Here is a 20,000-nt window from a genome sequence, read left to right as displayed (position 1 = left end):
CTGCAGGGGACGGGAGGGGAAGGGATTTGTATTCGCGAATGATTTTCGCGTGAAAAACATAAAGTCATAAAAATCCGGAGTAGATTGCAGAATCCCGCCGAAAACAAAAACCGAAGATTAAAAAAGACCTACGAAATTCCTTCGTTTTCCGCTGTGAAAACTCCTCTTATCGTGGGTGGGGTAATAGTGCTACATCACAGCCTCGCTTGCATGCAAAGAAGTATTCTTGAGGGATGGGGTGAAAACCAGAGCTGCTGTTGAGGAAATTTCACACTCCTTTTCGTTATTCAGGGACGGAGGAGCGTATTTTGTATTGAGGGTGCTAACAAGCAAGCGTTAGAGAGGCAAACTTGTAGGGGGTTCTGGGGGAATGCTCCGCCAGAAAATTCTAAAATCTTGAAGCTTGCAAATGCTACTTTCAGCATTCTCGACGAGCAGGAGCGACGAGATATAAAAAAAAATAAACGCGGATCATCGGTAAAATGACAGATGTTTTACTTCTTATTTTTCCTTTTGCTTGAAATTGGCAGGGCTAAAATGGCAAAAGCAATAAATTACTAAAGGTGGAGTTTCTTTCCGATTTTTAGAATTTTAAAATGAATAATTTTCAGGGGCCGGGAGTAGAACTCAAAACACAGGGCAGTCGTCACCAAGAATGGGGAGCGTAGCGTGACAGGACAAAGTGAGTCAATTCATGCACAGACACAAACCTTCATCTCAAATTTTTAATTAAACCACAACTACTTTTTCAAATGTCACAAGCCATTACTTGTAAACAATTTCAAGCATGCATTATGACAAATCTTCGGTTACATATTGATAATAGAGTTTTACAAAGCAATTAAAAAGTAAAAGGTGAAATATTATTTACAAACTTAACACTATTTTGTTGTCTTCCTCGAAGGGCAATTTGTTTTAGGAACCACTTTGTTTACTACCTCTAACACCACCCTGTGGTGTAGTTACATTAAAAATTTTCACTAAGTGAAAACTGTGAAAGTTAGGATCCAAATTTCACCTCAAATTTCCTGATTGGTTCATTTAAGTAATGAGTTGGAGCTCTTACAAAACAAGACACTTTTCAGTCTTTTTTGTGATTGGTTAATTGAACAACAAACTTCTATTTGATTGCTTCATCTGGATCCGTAGATGACATCAGCAAAGAAGTTGAATATCAACTCAACATTTTTTTCATTTTTTGTTTTCCACCAAAGCCAATATTTACAAGAAAAGTATGCTCGATGGCGCCTTTGAAACACGATCCTGTGCTATAAGATGGATTTAATACAAAAAGTACCAGTCAAGTAACTAAAGACATTATCAGTACAAATTCAAGTTACTAAGAATGAATAATTAAAGTTCATTGGGAAGAAGTGCAAGGCGCTGAGCTTTGAAATGTTTTAGACAGAGACCATGGACACTTCAAAAAAGTTGTTTGGTTTACGAAATAGTTGGACATTTTGTCTTTGTGAAGCTATTTTTGGTAAGCTGAATTTTTAATGAAATCGCTTGTGTGTCACAATTCATTGACAAGTTTGTTTGACTTTGTTGCTTGTGTGTCGTTGATTCATCTGTTATGTTTGAACCTATAATAATTTTGTTATTTAAAAAAAGCTTTCACGAATCCATGGTCCTTTTATATTCAAAGGGTTGAAATATTTAAACCTTCAATTTTTCTCGAACTGATTTAGTTAACGTCCTGACTTCAAACTTTCAATTTCGTAAGCTCAACAAACATCGAAATGAAACGACTGCGTGTTTTTAGAGTTTAAGTTTTTCAAACAAAAACTTTGCAATTAATATGCTCCACAGCTTTAGTGAAGGCGGGTTTATTAGTGATATTGTTAAAAGAGAGGTCTAAGCTGTTTAGTTTGCAATTACTGTGCTTTAGTGCTGCTGATAAATGCGCGGCTCCTTCATCAGTTAACTTGTTATGTTCGAGGTTTAAGCTGTTTAGTTTGCAATTAGTGTGCTTTAGTGCTGCTGATAAATGCTCGGCTGCTTCATCAGTCAACTCGTTACCCCAGAGGTTTAATCTGTTTAGTTGACATCCAGGATAGACAAGAAACTTTTGCACTTCTTTTGCACCCAATGAACCAAGATCATTCCTGTACAAATTCATACCCAAAACTCCCGAAGCATTTTCTAAGAAATGCGAGACAGCAGCAAAGTCAACAGGCGCGAGTGAACAGAAACTAAAATCTACCGCGTTAAATCCAATTTGCTCAATTTTGCTTTGTAACACTGCCTGCTGTTGTTCATCATCAATCTCGTACAAACACTTACATACGTTCAGTGCTAGTTCTTTGTCTTTTCTAGCTGGCCAACAGGTCAGTGTTTTTGTCTCTGGTAACAAGTAATCATTCATCATCAGTTCCCGTTCGGATATCTTCTCAGTCGACGTAGGAAGCAGTTTGATAAAAATGTCGCTGCTTGAGCTCTTTGTTTCTGGATCAGGCTCAAGTAATCCAGCCACAAACTGCAGCACCACTTGCCAAGCACCATCATTGATGTGTTTTGACACAAACCTTTTTAGTTTTCCTTTACTAAAGAACTCCACAACATTTTTTGCAGCGAAGAATTCTTGCAACGTTAAATGTGTAAAGCAGTATTGGGCTTTCGGCGCCTCACTCAAACGGCGCGAGGATTTGGCGTCTGGCAGTCTGTGAAGAAGTCCACAATCTTCCAGTCCACTGACTTCGCTTGACTCAAAGAGCAATCTTCCTTGTTTTATTCCCTCAAAAGCAATTTCTCCCAGTCTCTTGAAAATCTCGTTGTCTGGGAGCTCGTTAAACGGCAAGTACATGTACTCTGTGAGACTCAGGTTACCTTGAGCACTGCTTTGCCGGTTGTGCTTAAAGAAGAGAATCTTTACAACCATCGTGTAAATCTCAGTCATTCTTGTAGGGAGCTGGATGTGTGCTGTATCAGTGGGGCTGATAATTTCCCAAAGACAAGAACAAATGAGAAAACAGTTCACTGGGATGTAGCAGAATGAGAGCAGGTTCATGTTCGACTTAATGTGTCCCCAAATTTTGTCCTTTGCGTTGCGAATACCTTGTGTAAACTTTTCGACGTAGTCTTCAATCTTTTCCGACGTAAATCCGAGAATTTCCACGGTTCTATCAAAGTTCACATCTGCAATACAGGGCACTGCCGTTGGTCTTGTTGTTGTGATTATGTTTAGACCACGAAGAAGTTCTCCACTGGTTAGTTTGTTAAATAAAGCAGAGACGGGCATCTTCTCCTCCAAGCCATTGTTGTAACGTTTGTGGTCTTTTCTAGCGATATCCTCTTTCGCAGAATATTCATCGACTCCGTCAAAAATAAAAAGTACCTGGCTTGGGTTTTTAATTACAAATTTCCACACGGTTTCATGTAATTTGTCAACTGTTTCTGCGTTAGCCAACAGTTGATAGAGACTAAGCACTAGATTGCTTGTAAAGCGCCTGAATTTCATGAGGAACACAACAACAATGTTTGTTTTGTCATCCTGATCTCCACTGAACGCTTCACCAGATGCCCACATTCGAGCAATCATTGTGCTGAGCAACGTCTTTCCTATGCCAGGACGTCCAACAACAAGGACGTTCTTGTGATCTTTGTCAATAACATCCTCTGGCTTGGCATAGAAACAGTTCTTGGAATCGGGTGAGTATTGTCTAACTTGCTCGCTTCTGTCTTTCGCAAAGATATGGTCAGCTCTGCCTTCATGCATTGCCACATTGACATAGATTTGATCAATATTAAGATTATTGGGTTTCGGGCCTTCGCCTGGGTTATGTGTAAAAGGTTGCTTCAGATCAGTCAGTCGCTCTGTGAAATTTAAGCAATCATCCTTCATTGTTTTAATGGCTTCTGTCAGTTCAAGTTCCTCTCGTGGGAGTTCTGAGTCTTTCAAAAGCATTTCTTCTTCCGCTTCGCCCGTATTAACTGTTGAAGGAACATTTGGGATACTGACGGGCAGTATTTCTCCTGGAGGTGTTTCCTGTTGTTGATCCGAGTTCGATCTCAAATGATCAGCATAAAACTGTCGATTGTCCATAAAGGTTCTTCCTTTCTTAGCTCGTGATAAGATCCAGAGAATCTCCACGAAAGCAAAAAATGCGAAAATGCCGTTAACGAATGCCACAGCATTGGTCCAGGAATTCTTTTTCCTTGCTCTCTGATTGATACATTCGTAAATATAAACTGTTGATTGTGTCTGGTTCGTAAATAGCTCCCCCAAATCATTGCTTCTCTCAACAGGACAGGTAAAATCTGTGGGAAAGTGCCCGGGATAGAGCAAGTCGGTCTTCAGTAAGAAAATGAAAATGATCCCCAGAGCAAATTTTACGGCCAGTTGAGATAAATATGCGAAGAAAAGGCAGCGCCTTCGAATTCGTCTTGGATTGCTCAACCTCGGTTCCGCATCTCTGAGAGCGCCCTTGAGTCTATTAACTGTAGATTTGATGCACAAGTAGTAAACAAGGGACACCAAAGAAATCGAGAAGCTATTAACAATGACGAAGGCGTAGAGAGGAAAGCCGAGTTTGTTGAATTGCTTTTGGTACTGGTCGAAGCACTTTCCTTTGATGAAGTCCTTCTTGCTGGTGGTTTTCACATCGCAGGCGAAGTCGGATCTTGATTCGTTGATCTCCATATCCAAAAATATCGCAGTCCCTATCACATCAACTAAAATCCAAAAGCAAGCTGCTAAATAACTGAGGATGCTAAAAGTTTCGGGATAAACCAAGTCTTTGAAATTCATTTTGATTTCGTGTTTGATCGTGGTGGATTTGCTTCAGGACTGGGTGTGGCGGAAGCAATGGAGTTGGCGTCGTAAAAAGGCCAAGATTGACAGCCAATTGAACGTTTTAATTAATCTTTCTAAATAAGGCATGGCTTGAACACGCAATCAGATATTTAGCCTGCGAGCAGGCCCTCCGTGGGACTGGGATTGGGGGTAGAAGAGAGAGAGCGTGCTCGCGGGCTATCAGATATTCAATGACCCGCACGAACCTCACTCTGCGAGCTAAAAACAAAACTAGTTGCCAAGGCTTCAATAATGAAAGATGTAATCAGAGTGACAAAAAGAATTTTCGAACAAATCAGTAGTGAGTCATTTTGAAAGTTTAAGCAACTAATGGAATAGTTTTGACTAAATGTACTGTTCTCTTTTTTTAACAATATGCACCCCACGCCTATTCTTCACTCAGTTCTAGTTTTTCTGTTTTCACCAAAATGCAAGCTCCCTTCACTCCGACTCTTGCGTGTATACGAATCACTCAAAGGTCCAATCAAAGGTCAAATTCTTAGAAAGAGCGAGAAAACAAAATTATCTCTTTGCCGACCTGTCGACTTAATTTGTCTCTGTCCCACACGTATACTGATATTATCTATAGCTTTCCCAGCTGTTGAGATGAAGGAATTCAGTCTTGTTGTCATTAAACTTGGGATCATATCCAACATCCAAGAACGAATGTCTGTAATGCAGTCTTCCATATTCCTCACCACAGCAAGTTGTTCAGCTCTGTCGTTTGGACTAAATGAGATGTAAACTTGTGAATCATCAGCGTAACAGTGATTCATGGGCAGATGATGTTTAATTATCTCAAAAAGCTCACTCGTGTACAAGGTGAACAAGAGCGGACCAAGGCAGGAACCTTGAGGTACGCCGCATTCTAATTTAAAAGGCTTAGATAGTGACTCGTTGATCATTATCCGCTGAGTTCTTCCAGACAAATAAGATGCAAACCAGGAGAGGGCTTTTCCCTGTATACCAAATGAGTATTCAAGTCGACGTAGCATAGCGTTGTGATTAAGTTTCCATTTTTACAGTCATTTGTTTGTTACTTTCAGACGAGCGCTTGCCATGTTCAATTACGAGGAAAGATCAAAGAGAGAAAATAAGATCCTTTCAGACTTCAGAGAGATGATCCATCAGAAGATTGGCAACAAGAAGTGATTTCTTAGATATAATTTATTTTCAACACCACTACTTGCAGAGGAGTTCTTTAGTGCAGGTTGAAAGGGCTTGAAAACACCCAGGATCACTCTGGAACTCTGACTAAAAAAATTGTTCCAAATGCATTTGGAACAGACTGATGGAAGATGAAACTATTGCATTGTTGATAGAAGCGCCCTACTAAAAGGAGTTTTTAAACCTGCTGACCAATATAAAGAAAGGACTTTATTTGTCTGACAATCCCCAGGGTCTCTTTCGTTTTAGCATTCTTTGGCACTTCCAACTGGATTTGGAACAAGCCATAAGATAAACAAATTGATTTGCTGAGACAGGATCCCCAATACGAATGCTTTTAACACGCTTACCAATATTAACAATGACTTTATTTTCTAGCCTACATGAAATTTCATTCACAGTACCCATTCCTTTGTATTACCGGTAAATTCAGGAGTCCTGGTCCACTTTTCCTCGAAAGTACCCAAAACTCTCCCAAATTTCTCCTATTATTATGTTGCCACAGAGCCTCAAGTTGCGATGATATCATGGTACTTTCAAAACACAATTTGTAAATAAAAATAATTATTATTCTTTGCTCAAGCGTCTCATTGTTATCACAATAATTAAATTATTACTTACAAAATGAAAAACCATACAATAATAAAATAATTATATTTTATTTATTTAGAAATTCTTACTTTTTGGCTTTGGGCTGACTGATCACTATCACTATCAGAGCTTTCATTTTCCTCATTAAATTTTATATAAGGGCTTGGAGATGTTCTCAAGCAGATCTTATCCCAATTTGAAAAAAGACCAGGAAAATCAGAGCTATCACCTATTAAATTTTTCTCTCCCAAACTACCCTCTGAAAGTGAGTTTAATTTGTAAGAATCATGTAGTTCCACTACAGGAATGTCACATAGGTGCTTTGAATTCTGAATTTTATGGCATATTTCAACTTGCTGTTTTGCCCATTGAGTAAATTGAAATGGTGGTGTCTCTGAAAATTGTGTTTCTTCACCTTTGCAGTTCACTTTACATGAATTTCCCTCATAACTGTTCTGGCAGCTTTGATCTGTACCAGAATTTTCCCCAAAGGTACTTTTGCGTTGAATTTCTCTGCACTTTGCTATTTGATATTTTCTCCACTGAGTAAAATGAAAGGACTCGCTCAATTCACTTTCCATAGACAAGGACTGGTTGTTTTCTGTCCTTTTTTCTCCTTGTTCTGAAATGCAGATTCTTTTACGAGGAGGGTAGAAAGTGTGGCTATCTTGCAGTTCACTGTAACCATCTTCAAATTCATTTTGCATGTTACCATCTGTAAGTACATCCGATTCTTCCGAGGAGTCATTCAAGAGTGAGATTCCACTTATGTTACAATCTGACTGATCAGTTCCCTCTTTTTCCTGTCTGCAATTTGGTTGATGAGCAACCTCTGTATCTGTGAATATCATGATGATAAAAGCAGTGTGATCTGTATCAATACAAGGCAATTCATAGGCTACGTAGGTCACTGAGCAAACAACTGTAATTAAAAATGGCCTAGTGGTATGTAGAGGAACCTCACTATACACAAACTTACCCATAAAAGTTAAAAGAATTTGTTGAACTACCAGTATACAGCCAGTTATCCCCAATTATTTCAAGTTTTAAGAAATCATCAGGCTACCCGCATCGAGAATGCATAGCCTCATAACACACCCTATATTATCTTTTGAGTCAAAGTTGACACTTGTGATAACTGTCAATTATTATTAAAACTTACAATCAGGGCTGCCGACAGCTATCAAAACTGTGAACATTAATACAAGAGTTTGTTTTGGTTTTGTGTTATAAACCTACCTTTTGACTACAGCACAGCTGTAATAATTTTTCCATAATAAGCACAATATTGGCAATCAAAAATTGGCATACTATTGTGTGAGGTTGATGAGCGCATTCACTCATAATAAACATTTCATAATAAACATTTTTGGGTTAATATTACAGGATAATTGCCGATTTGATTGTCATGTGCATGTGAAGTTGATTAAGGCGAATAAGTGCTTATTTATATTAAGATCCTTACGTAAGGAAGGTTATTCTCAGGCGGAGTTAGATCACTTGTTTTCAAGTATTGTGCTTCCTACCATCACTTATGGGTTGCCGGTATATGGTGCTTCTGAGGCGGAGCTGACAGCAATGCAATGTTTTCTAGATAGATGTTACAAACGTAAATATACTTCTAAATCTTTTTCTATCAAGCACCTTCTAGAAAAGCAGGATAGAAAAGTATTTAGTAAGGTATCTGGCATGGACCGACACCCTCTAAGGGGACTACTACCCAGGAAGAAAGTATCGACTTACAATTTAAGGAATCGAACAAGTCAGTATCCGAAAGTTAATACAGATAGATTCAAAAACTCTTACATTAATCGCTTAATTTTTAAATACAATTTAGCTATGTGAGTGTATTTTTTATTTTTTATTTTTAATTGTAAATAACTTAGATATATATACATTTTTACTCAAATATTGTAACATAAGATATGTATTTTTTATCTTGTGAGGAAATAAAGACTATTATTATTATTATTACCAGCAAAAATTGCACAAGAAATTACCAAGTACCGGTATATCCGACTTACGTTTTCAGTGGTGGCAACTACTATACAGTTCGACTTTCAAAATTCATTGCTGCAGGGGTCATGGTATCGAGTGCGTGGAAAATAAGCAATTCTTCCAAAATGCAACAATAATTTCAACCAGGATAGTACATAGGCAGGATTCAAACCTACCACCTGCATAACAGCAGTTGATGCTCTACCCATTGAGTTGCAATAACTCCCAGGGAACTAAGCTGGTGTTAGGTCTCAAAGGTGCATTACGGCATGACTATGCCGGGTTGGAGTGTACTATAGCTGAAACTACCCAAAGCCTTACAAAAATGCTAACCTTAACCTAAACACAATGCTTTAGATAATGACTAAGCCTAAGGTTAGCATTTTTGCAAAGGCTCGGGTTGTTTCAGCTAAGTTACCCTTCACCCCCTACCCCCACCCCCGGAATAGTCATGCCGTGTGCATTACACCTTTAACATCAGCAGTTGCATAGTGAGAAATGCATTTGTGCGGAACGAAAATGAACAAACCTTGGGGTGGAGCTGGGAGCTGATTTTGAAACACAAAGGCTCATTACTGTGAGGTCTCTCTATAACTTAAGACTACGACGTAAAGCAAACAAGCTATTATCTCGTTCGAGAGGAAAACTAGCAGAGGAAGGAAGTCTGGTATTTTAAATAAATTTGGGGAGGGGAGGGTAATTGAGTTCTGAGGATTATCTAATATTATTAGGACACAAAGATTAAGTATCCATTCACATAAAGATAAGAAATCGATGAAGCTTACCCTTTAACAACCGATCATCGTTGTCTCGATGGCGTTTGACTGGAATTTTCGTCTGTTTCTCCTCCAATCGCGTCTCCAATTCTGAGACAAGTCCTTTATTTTGCAATTGGTCGCGTTTCGAAACAACCCCACGGGGCTCTGTGGTGAAATAACTATTTATTTTACTTTGCTTTGCACTTTTCAACTTTCTCCTAGTTCTTGGAGAGAGCGGAGAACTTGAAACTTGAATATTGAGACCGCAAGGACGACGTTGGCCATATTTCACGAGAGCTTTGTGTTGAGGTTTCTGCGCCTTTTTACTTCGTTTTGATTTCGTTGTTCTCTGATCCCTCGCGGAAAGCCATTGTCCACAGCCTTCAGCTCGATTGGACATTTCAAATGTAAACGCCAACAATTCATAAATAACGTGAAACTATAAAACCTGAAATCGAATTTACCTTTTTGTTTACAATTTTATAATTTAAAATGGCGCGATAATATTTGTACTTTCACCTCGTTTTCATGAGACGAATGAACTCAGTAGGGTACCCTTGCAGAGAGTGTGTAAACAAAAGATCAAAGCCAGTTCGAGTCAGTTCAATGTCTATGTCAGGTGATCGCGAATTTTGCACTTATTTGTTGCATTATCGTTGAATTCATGAACAAATAAATATTTTCCACAGGTAAGGTGAAGAGTTTTGATGTAATTACCAAAGTTGGGCCTTCTTACTAGGGGAGGGACACGGGTGGTCTGTAACTGATCTCGCTCATTTCCAAAGTGGTCAAAAGATCTCTTTGCGAAAGAGTTCAAATTCAGTGTTTCATTTTTTCAAGCAATGACCATCTAGGGAGTTGATATTTTAAGATGGCAAGAGTTACAGAAGACAAACAACGCTCGCCTAGGAATATTCTTGCAGTGGACATAGGGACTACTACGATTTCTTGTCATCATTTCGACGAGTCGGGAATATCCTTGTACCACACAGCTAGGAAGGTTAGTCATGAAGCCTTGTTTCTCGTCATCTTTTCTTTAAATAAATGGGCGTAAATCTTCAGTGTCATTCGGCTTTGAAACGGTAAATAGAAAGGGCTTCCTTAAGACCAAATGTTGTAAGGCATCGGAGATTTGTTCATGTCCGTGTGCATGTGAACTGTGGGATTTTGGAATGTGACCATGGCTGTGTGAAAAAGTATTCTTTTTAGCTCCGTGCTTGGCTGGGAATTAATTCCCAAAGCTCATTTGTGCTATCGGTCTTTTTCCCAGAATATATGCTCTGAGTAAACCCCCAAACCTTTTAGTAAAGGCGTTATGCAGGAAAGTGGATCATTGCTTTGTACATAACAAGAACTTTGCTCCGATGAAATGTTTATTCAATTAAGTGAACATTTGCAATATATTTGCTTCTTAATGACTCAAGCGTGATGACCGAATTCGGGGTTTTAATTAAATGGAAACCGGCAGGTATCTTTTGCAGATTGCAGGTTGAAATTTATTTATGACTCGATAGACTTACCGTGACTGTTACATGAATAGCTAACCTGAGGCCTAATTAGGCCTAATAAGGCCTAAAGAAAAGTTTTTAGGCCTAAGGTTAGCTATTCATGTAACAGTCACGGTAAGTCTATCGAGTTGTAATTAAATTTCAACCTGAAACCTGCAAAAAATACCTGCTGTTTGGCAACAACTTTTAAGGCTGACATTAATACAAAAAGATTACAGAAATTTGTTCCTCTTTTCTTTAATCAGCTTATGGATATTTTGTATCATCATAATTATAAGTTATTCATCAATTACCTGTATAAATGTTAATAATATATAGTCCAAATAAAGGCATAACTTTGGAGCCTGGTAATAATTTGTATAGTGCAAATAGCCCACCATCTGTCCATAATATTTATAAGTCAAGCTAAATATTAATGTCTTTCCTGTTTTTTAAGGATCTGTGCCTACTATTGTTATTGTGCATACATTCTGCGCATCTTCAGATACTCGGATTTCCTATCAGCGGTGCTTATTAATACTGAGGGATATTTTTGCGCGGTTCAAAACTACATGTATGCAGAGAAAGCAGAACTTAGCAAGTGCTCTAATGATATCCAAAAAGAAAATTGGGGGTAACCACGCATTTTTCAGAGATAATTAAGCTTGAATTTGGAAAAGAATGCCATACATTGCTTTGTATTTTAATTAAAGCTTTTTACAAATATTGTTGATTAATTATCTTCCAAAAATGCGTGGTTACCCCCAATTTTCATTTTGGATTTCTATGACACTTGTTAAGATCTGCTCTTCCCGCATGCAGTCAGTAAGCTGCGCAAAAATACCTTTGAATTATTTCTGGCACCGTCCTTAAGAATGATTCGTAGTCACCTTTATTGCTATTGAATTACATATATTGTTGTAGGTTTCTGTTTTGCGCATGCTGTGACTGTTGATGGCCAGTTCCTGCTTGATTGAATTTGAACAAAAGCATTAGAGCAACTAGCAACTCATTTTGCCATTTGCCTGATAGTTTGCAGGCCTTTTTCTGCCAAGCCCTGCATCACCCATTACATAATTACTTATTGAATGTCCAACCTCGTGGGTATTGCAATTCTAGCTTTCTGATTGGTTGAATCAATCTCGGTTATCAGTTCATATACCAATTATCACCTAATATGGAAACTGATTGCATCAATTGTTGCCAAGCTGTAAACTATTTTGGCTTTAATTTTTAAGTGTCCAAGCCTTCAGAATTACGTGAAAATTTTAAATAAGACAATAATTTATTTATTATTCCTTTTGTGCTTAATTTGGTGGATGTGAGACTGGTTATAACAGTCGGTCGACAAACAGTCGACTGTCCACCAACAATTTTGACCAAAACTGTCGGCTGTTTGTTGGCCGATAGTCAGACGACTGTCGGCCAACAGTTGGCCGACTGTGGGCCCACAGTCAGTCCACAGTCAGCCAACAGTTGGCCAACAGTCGACCGACAGTCGGTGGACATGAGCTGTTCTTCACAATTACCCATATTGTTAAGTATACAGGCAAGCTACCTTTAATAAATAATTTGTATATCTGTTGCATAATTCCACATTATTTTTCTTTTAATTCCCAGGTCCAACTTCTTCTTCCTCATCCAGGATGGGTAGAGTTAGATCCGCATGTTTTATGGGATCAATTTGTTGACATTATCACCGAAGTCATGGAAGGTAAGTACTGTAATAATCTTAGTGTGTTGCTGAATTGTCAGCAGGGCTCAAAATTGCGACCAGTACAGTTCCATTTGCGACTGAATTTTTTCCCTTTGCGACTAAAATATCTGGAGAAGTCGCAAATTTGTGACTTGTTTTCAATTTTTAATTTTAATTTTAATTTAATTTAATTTGTTTTCTTTGCACCAGATAATGAAAGAAACCAACATATATCAATAATAGATGGGATGCCCAGGGGGCAAATACACATTAATTTGCCCCCTAAGCATCCCATAATGTCTTTCGAAAAAATAGAAATCAAAATGGCTGCCGTATCTGCAAAAAGGTCTATTAAAAATAAGAATAGAAAATACCAGTAAAGGAAAATTACAAAACCACGATACCATTAACCCTTTGACATCCAAACTGGCCGAAACAGGCCAGACTTAGTATTTTACTCATTCTAACGCCAGAGTATTTTACTCTGTCTAACACCAGACAATTTTACTCGTCAATGGGGAACCCCTGGCAGTCAATGGGTTTTAATCACTCACTGAAAAACTATGTCCCCATTAACAAGTAAAAACAGAAAAATTGGTACAAAGAGGAAGACTAGAAAGGAACTGACAAACCATACAAGCAAGTCCACCTTAAAAATACATTACAAAAAAAACATTAAACAAAAAGGAAAAATTCTAGTGTAAAATATATATAATAGAACATTATACCCATGAGGCCTTTGGTTTTCACCTTTGGTCTTTCGAAACAAAAGGGTTAGCAGTTGCCACTTTGCTGCTAAAATTAGTATAAAAATTACAAAATTATTTTGTTTCTCGCCGTGAAGTTTCTTTCAATCCAAAGATAGCATTATTGTAGCGTAATTTAGCTGCATATTACGTGAACAACTCCATTCCTTCGATCATTCACCATTTTCAGCGGTTTCTTTACACACAAGTATTACGGGCAAGCTTATGTTTTGTTTTGCTAAACTCCTGACAACACAATGCAGCTCTATGATTTTGGGACTAAAATTTGCGAAATTGTGACTAAAATAATTTTCATATCTTGTCGCAAAATTGTGACTGGATTTTTTTGTTAATTTTGAGGGCATAAATTGTAAAAATTGGAAAACAAAATTTGAACATTTAATTATAATAGCTATATAGACAAGTGGTCTCAACACTATGCCGTCCAATTGCCCCCTGCAATCCTACAGGCCAGGTATTGACTCTGCCCAATAGGATTTAACTTTATCAGAGAGACTGGAAAACACAGTCTGCTTGCACCGACCATCTTGTAGACCTTATCTGACTCACGACGGGTTGTGTTCTTTTAATTTCATTATTGTAAAGCATCCAATCTTAAAGCTGGAGACATTGCAGCTCTGGGGATATCTACCATGAGGGGTACAATTTTGACATGGGATAGGTACGTTTATGTTTGATACATCCTTAATAATTTTCTTCTCAGGGAATTAAAGCTACATGTAATGCAATCTGGGATAAGGTAGATAACCAACCATGGATATTTCTGAATAAATATTTTAGACATAACATCTTTTATTGGTGGTGGTTTCAGTGTTGATTATGAAGGTTGCACGGGTTGGTTTTGTTATGAATCAAGGTGATAATTATCTTGGTAGTGGTTAGGTGGAAGTGACACTGGTGATGACAATGATGACCCATTCGATAGTGAATTTGATGGTGGTAAAAACTTCAAACTACACTTGCCCTACGGGTTCATGCAATTTTGTGCATCTTTGAAAAAAATTTACTTGACTATATGCTTGTTTATTCCAAATTGCACTCGAATTAAATCATGCAATTACCTAGTAAGTATATAAGTATTACTATTAAATAAAATAAAATGTAGTTTTAATATTGATACAACTTATTACAAAGTTTAAAAGATGACTGGTCCCCCCTCCAAGAAGTGATTATTGCTAATAAAAGTAATTGACGGAGTTGAGAAGTACAATACTTGCTTTTCCTATTAATAAACTGACGTTGTACAATAATTTGAAGTTTCCCCCTGGTTATCACTTTTGTAACTGTTTTTGTAATAGTTTTAGTTTCATTATATTCTCGACTTTGTGTAATGCAGATTGTTCGGAAATGCATTTCCCATGCGGCTCATTTGCGGTTGACATCATCAAATACGATCATTATGATAACCCTGTTGATGGAAATGATAGCAATAATACCTGTTTTGTTTATTTAAAGACAGACAGGTCGCCCTTATCATAACTTTATCAGCTGGCAAGACATGAGATCACATGATGATGTTACGAGTTGGAACAGATCACTTACACTAAAGGTTCAGATTTATAAATTTCACATTGACTCATTTTTCTCACCTTATAATAATAATGATAATAATTATAATTATAACAATAATAATGAAGCACAACAGAGCTGTTTTAATAATAATTATAATTATAATTATAATCATAACTTACAATTATAATAATAGTAATCACTGAATATGTTTAATAGTGCATATGACATGACCTTCTGCCTGACCAAGTTTGAAGTTTCCCTGGGCACAGCCGACAAAAAGGCAAAGGGTAAAAAATTAGACAGTTTGTATGGAAGAGTTTGAATAGCTAATCAGAGTGCGCTAACTTATAACTATTAGCAAATTATATATGAGTACCTTAAACATCAATATAAGGACAGGGTTCCAGTTAATTTTTTCAATTGGGGGGTCATTTATACCATTTGACGGGTCACCCAGACATTTTGTTGTAATATTTAACTGAATATTTACATTTCATCTGTCGGGTCATGAAGCCCTCTTTGTCAGGTTATTGACCCGAGACCCGACTCTTATCTGGAACACTGTAAGGACAAGATTAGGAGGGGCATATAGGTAAATGTCAAATACAAACTTATCTGTACGTACTTAGTTTAGTTCCTCTTTTCTTCTTTAGAGTCTCAATGCCGGTTCAAAATTCCTTCACGTGCTTTTAAGACAAAAGAAGTACCTTGCTGGCAGTGTAGTCAATTTTACAACACAGCAAGTAAGTTAATCTAAATATTGACAATAATTTTGTAACTAATAGTTTCAACCCATGATCTCAGTCTGCAATGCCGGTGCAATGCTTTTAAACCAACTAAGTCATGAAGCTAATTTGTCGGGCTCATGGACTTGATGAGAATTTCATCAAGTCCATGACACATCGTCTATAACCTGCAGTTCAAATACATGTACATACACGTAGTGGTATTTCATGAAGTCCTTTCACGGGAATGTTCACCTGAGCCCAGTTGGTAGAGCATTGCAGAAACATCGCAGAGGTCACAGGGCTGAATCTCATTGTAGCTACCTGAATTTTTCAGATGTCCACAGGAGACAAAAATTGCCTAAACTGCCCAATTAAGTGGGAGCTCAGGATAGCTTCTACCTTTCGTCTCATATAGCCCGCACTTCAAATACATGCATTTATTACTATAATTATAATAATACTGCTATGCAACTTGGTACAGCAGGCATCCTTGGGATGGTCCAATACAAGTCTGCATGCACCGACTATTCTGCGAGATTCTGTAAACGTTTGTCATTTAAGATGGAAATGACGCTGTATTAAGTTGCAATATGCTACTGTAAAATAGTATTCATGTAGTTTCATACTTATATAACAAGATGCAAAATTGAGATCAATTGAAAGTTATTAGTACGGGTAATTCTATGTATCTAGAAGGTTTCCATTTTTACTGAGAAATTCTGCAGTTTGATCAATTGGATAATCGTAATCGTACACCCCAGCCCAAATAGTATAATCAACTGTTTTTGTTGGTAACTTATGTTTCATGCATGTTATTTGTTTGAGGCTTCTATAAGACTACACTGGTTGCTTAAAAATCACCCTGAGGTAAGTTATATATATTAAACAACAAACAACAGACTGCTGAATCTACAAAAATTTGGTTTTATGAACGGAGTTGATAATGTAAATTGGCCACGGTACAGAGGTTAGCTTTTACAATTTCTGTACGATGACCAATTTACATTATCAACTCCATTGATAAAACCAAATTTTTGTGTACTACTTCCCCACCGACATAGCACCACAGTTTCTTTAGAAACTACCCCCTTCATTCATTTGCTGAATCTACAAATTGTGAGAGATTATTAATTAAGTTAACGGTCGACTATTTTGCTTAGTTGGTTAAGCATTGGACTACAATGTGGGAGATGATGGAAATGAACTCTGTGCAAACCAACACTCAGCAGACTATCTCAAAATAATGGAGGAGAAAGTGCTTCCTTTGTAATGGGCTTGATTGAGGATCAGAATACTGCGCGGAAAGTCACAGGCTCGAACACCGGCCAGATCAACACTCAGGGTCTTAAAAAGAATAACTGAGAAGAAGCTGCTGCTTTGTAGTTACTTCTGGTTGGACTTCAATTTGTCTTGGCAGTGGCCTCAAATTTAAACCGTCGGCCTTGTTTCCCAATCCTTAAGTTCATAAATTCGTTGGTATGTTAAAGAACCTGTGCTTTCTACATGTATTTGCAAAGGGTATAGGGTGAGAAGTCCCTGTTGATGTGTAGTAAGAGCTTTGTCTTTTTGTTTCTTTCTTTGTTCTTGTACAAGATTACTGATACATAATTTGCAGATCAAATCTAATTACCGTTATGATGGATATCTCTCATGATTCTATCATATCCTTTTAGCTTGCCAAGAAAGCTGAGCTGGGAGTGCTTGCTTTTGGAACAATTGACTCATGGCTCATTTGGAATTTAACAAAAGGTATCATAGGGACTCTGAAAAATGCAGACTGCAGACTGTGTAGATCGTCTGTAAAATGAAAATTTGGTTAGCCTGAATATCAATCTGGTTACCCAAATTAGACCTAAATAACATTCTGGTTAGCCTGTTTACAGTTAGCTCTCGATAATGGTGAGGGTAACACCATATTTTACCACTGGTCTGAACGGTCTTCACAGTCTGTAGTCTACCTTTTGTTGTGACCGGGTATGATATTACATTTAACGAAAGAAACTAACTCTTGAAGTGTAGGTTATCAACACTTGAAAATTTCATATGGGTTCAAAGGGGTTTGAACCCATAACCTCTACGGTGCCTTTTGAAGCCACTTGGCAATGAATTTTTCTGGTGTCAATAAAGGGACAGAAGCTCGTGACCTTGAAGCGTTTTTTGAGTTTAAAACTTCCCTTATTTGGATGTAAAGTCGCTCGTACAGCTTTGATACAATACACACTTAATTGACCACCATAGGGGCTTTTCAGAGCCAATGAAACACAGTCACAACAGAACAGAACATTCATTAACAACAACTGTTAAGAATCCCAACTGGCCAGAGGGAAGGCAGTTGGCTATTTACAAGTGCAGCTGAGAAGTTGAACCAGGAACAAATTCAGCCAGTGGTCAGAATGTGTCCCGAACCCAGGATACTTGGATCTCAAGGCAGGCACCCTAACCACGGGGCTGCACTTCCTTCTCCTCGATCTTGTTTTTGTCCATATTTGGGCATAAATTTGGTGTCGTAAAATCCCTAGATTTGTTCTAAGGAAAAGAGTCACAAGTTCTAAAGACACTTCAATGTCATGTGCCTCTGAAAGGAATGAGGTGCGAGGATTACCTCTATCTTTCCTGTATAATCTGTACTTCAAATATTATAATACATTTCCTTTATTCATCGGTCCTCTCACAGGAACAGATGAGCCCAACAAATTGACCTGCTCCAAACTGAGAGGCTTCATAGCTCAGTTGGTAGAACATTGCACCGGCAGTGCAGAAGTCCTGGGTTCGAATCTTGTTGGATCATTTTCTCTCTTTCGCCTTTACATCTCTTACATGCAAAATCATTTTCAAATTTCTCTCCAAAGATGTGACTTGTTAATGTTATCACCTTTTTGAAAATATTCTTCACATCAGTACATCTTTTGTTCTTATAAATTTAATAATAATTATTATTATAATAATGATCATTATCATTATCATTATCATTATCATTACTATTACCGGTATTATTATTATTATTATTATTATTATTATTATGCCATTTTACTTGCGCTATCTAAATTTTTCCGCTGTTTGGTTTAGTAGATTGCATGTTAATTTTCTTGCGATTGTTTTCAAGGTCAGCTTCATGTGACAGACTACTCGAATGCTAGCAGCACAGCAATGTTTGATCCATTTTTGGTAAGTACAAATCATTATTGCCTTAGTTTCTTCATTTTTTTTGGATATCACCGGCGGACCACATCTAAAATTCAGCCAAGTTTGGTAATTTGATTGAAGTCGCTTATGGTAGTTAGCCACATGGTTTTTGATCGTCACAAAAGGGAAGTCTTGTTGGCCGTGGTTACTCGTGAGCTGGGTGACTGCTTAGAGAACTACATTTTGGAGAGATGATTTTTTTTATGGGGACTTAAGGATTCTTGGAAAATATGTGAATGCTCACCTAAATTAAAACAGCTTGTAAAAATATAAAATAAATACATTCAATCTTAATTGCAATTAATTCAACACCAAGTTAAGACTGTCAGGCTTGGCCCTGATGAACATTCACCGTCGGCTTCCATTGATACCAGTTTCGTGACTGAAGGAACTACCGACGTTAAATAAATTGACTTTTACTTTACGCAAACAGCAGCATCCCACGTAAACGCCAACAGGCGTCTTGTTTTAGCAGCATCGCCTTCTTCTAACGACAGACACCCAAACTGTTGGCATCCTATGTATATACTGTTAATAGGGGTCTTGTCTGCTAATGTAAATTAGTAAAATCCAACTAGTGGTCTATTATCAGTGCTGCGTTCTGATTGGTTGAGCTACTAGTAGGCTATTTGTTATAACCCACTAGTAGAGAAAAGCGCCGGCTTTGAAAACCAAAACAGCAATTAAAGTCTAGCTTTAACTAGCGAAAGATGTTTTGTCTCGATATTTTTTTGACCAACTAGTTGGATTTTACTAAAACAATTATTCCTCTCGCCCTCATGGCCTCTGAGTCAATAGCCCATTCGGGCTCCAGGAATAATTGTTAAATACCGAACAATATGGTAGTCTGTGGGTTAAAATTTTTCAGCAAACTTTTGTCTTATTTTTGCAGATGGAATGGAGCTCAATGTTAACGGGTTTATTTAATATCCCGCTGGCCATTTTACCGAAGGTCATTGACACCAGGTATAAGACGCACCATCTTAAGACTAAATCCAAATAACAGATTTCAGAGGAGTTTTTCAGACAGTTAAAATAGAGACTTTAAAATCTACGGTACGTTGACCAGCGATGTCGACGAAAACTTCAGCTCAAAACATAACTCTGCTCTGTCGTAAGTCTTTCGTGTCGTTCAATAAGGGCGAAGTATCCTAAGAAAAAATAAGTACGAGCGGTTTCAGAGTAAAAGCATAGAATGAAAGATTTTCATTTGTACGTTCATGTTGTCGTTAAAACCTCAAATTTGGTGATTTCACGTCGTCGTGCAGAGTACCGCAAAAAACTGCGTGCGCGCACGTGTAGCACGATTATTTGTCCT

The 20,000-nt window shown here is 37.7% G+C and overlaps 3 protein-coding genes across 5 annotated transcripts in view; 1 reads left to right on the top strand and 2 right to left on the bottom strand.

Annotated features, from left to right (window-relative positions):
• The window catches only part of LOC138030225 (52 kDa repressor of the inhibitor of the protein kinase-like), a 10,929-nt gene extending 10,906 nt beyond the window's left edge, over positions 1-23 (bottom strand). For both annotated transcript variants that reach the window (XM_068878110.1, XM_068878111.1), the window contains exon 1: positions 1-23. This exon is cut by the window's left edge and continues 3,599 nt beyond it. The gene's annotated coding sequence lies outside the window, so the exon portion shown is untranslated.
• Positions 24-6,607: 6,584 nt separating this feature from the next.
• LOC138030232 (uncharacterized) lies at positions 6,608-9,830 on the bottom strand. The gene is made up of 2 exons (XM_068878122.1): positions 9,337-9,830; positions 6,608-7,391 (listed from the first exon to the last, which is right to left on the bottom strand). The coding sequence occupies exons 1-2, from the start codon at positions 9,707-9,709 to the stop codon at positions 6,625-6,627; spliced, it is 1,140 nt and encodes a 379-aa protein (XP_068734223.1). The 5' UTR covers positions 9,710-9,830; the 3' UTR covers positions 6,608-6,624.
• Positions 9,831-9,889: 59 nt separating this feature from the next.
• Positions 9,890-20,000, top strand: part of LOC138030229 (putative glycerol kinase 5) — a 29,540-nt gene continuing 19,429 nt past the window's right edge. Inside the window, exons 1-10 of one of the 2 annotated variants that reach the window (XM_068878119.1) lie at positions 9,890-9,998; positions 10,150-10,309; positions 12,417-12,510; positions 13,845-13,920; positions 14,715-14,808; positions 15,425-15,514; positions 16,325-16,366; positions 17,173-17,248; positions 18,603-18,664; positions 19,575-19,648. In XM_068878119.1, coding sequence (XP_068734220.1) covers positions 10,181-10,309; positions 12,417-12,510; positions 13,845-13,920; positions 14,715-14,808; positions 15,425-15,514; positions 16,325-16,366; positions 17,173-17,248; positions 18,603-18,664; positions 19,575-19,648 — 737 coding nt within the window. In that variant the 5' untranslated portion in view covers positions 9,890-9,998; positions 10,150-10,180. Of the gene's footprint in view, positions 9,999-10,070; positions 10,310-12,416; positions 12,511-13,844; positions 13,921-14,714; positions 14,809-15,424; positions 15,515-16,324; positions 16,367-17,172; positions 17,249-18,602; positions 18,665-19,574; positions 19,649-20,000 lie in introns of those variants that run through there. The other variant, XM_068878120.1, reaches the window with a different exon arrangement.

This window comes from Montipora capricornis, chromosome 13, assembly GCF_036669925.1.
Source record: "Montipora capricornis isolate CH-2021 chromosome 13, ASM3666992v2, whole genome shotgun sequence".
NCBI lineage: Eukaryota > Metazoa > Cnidaria > Anthozoa > Scleractinia > Acroporidae > Montipora > Montipora capricornis.
This window is presented reverse-complemented; position numbering and strand designations above follow the sequence as displayed.

Coding starts and splice junctions, on each gene's coding strand:
- LOC138030232 (XM_068878122.1), bottom strand. CDS start 9,709: ATGTCCAATCGAGCTGAAGGCTGTGGACAATGGCTTTCCGCGAGGGAT. Junction 7,392..9,336: donor CGATGATCGGTTGTTAAAGG/GTAAGCTTCATC, acceptor TGATATTCACAG/ATACAGAGGTTGCTCATCAA.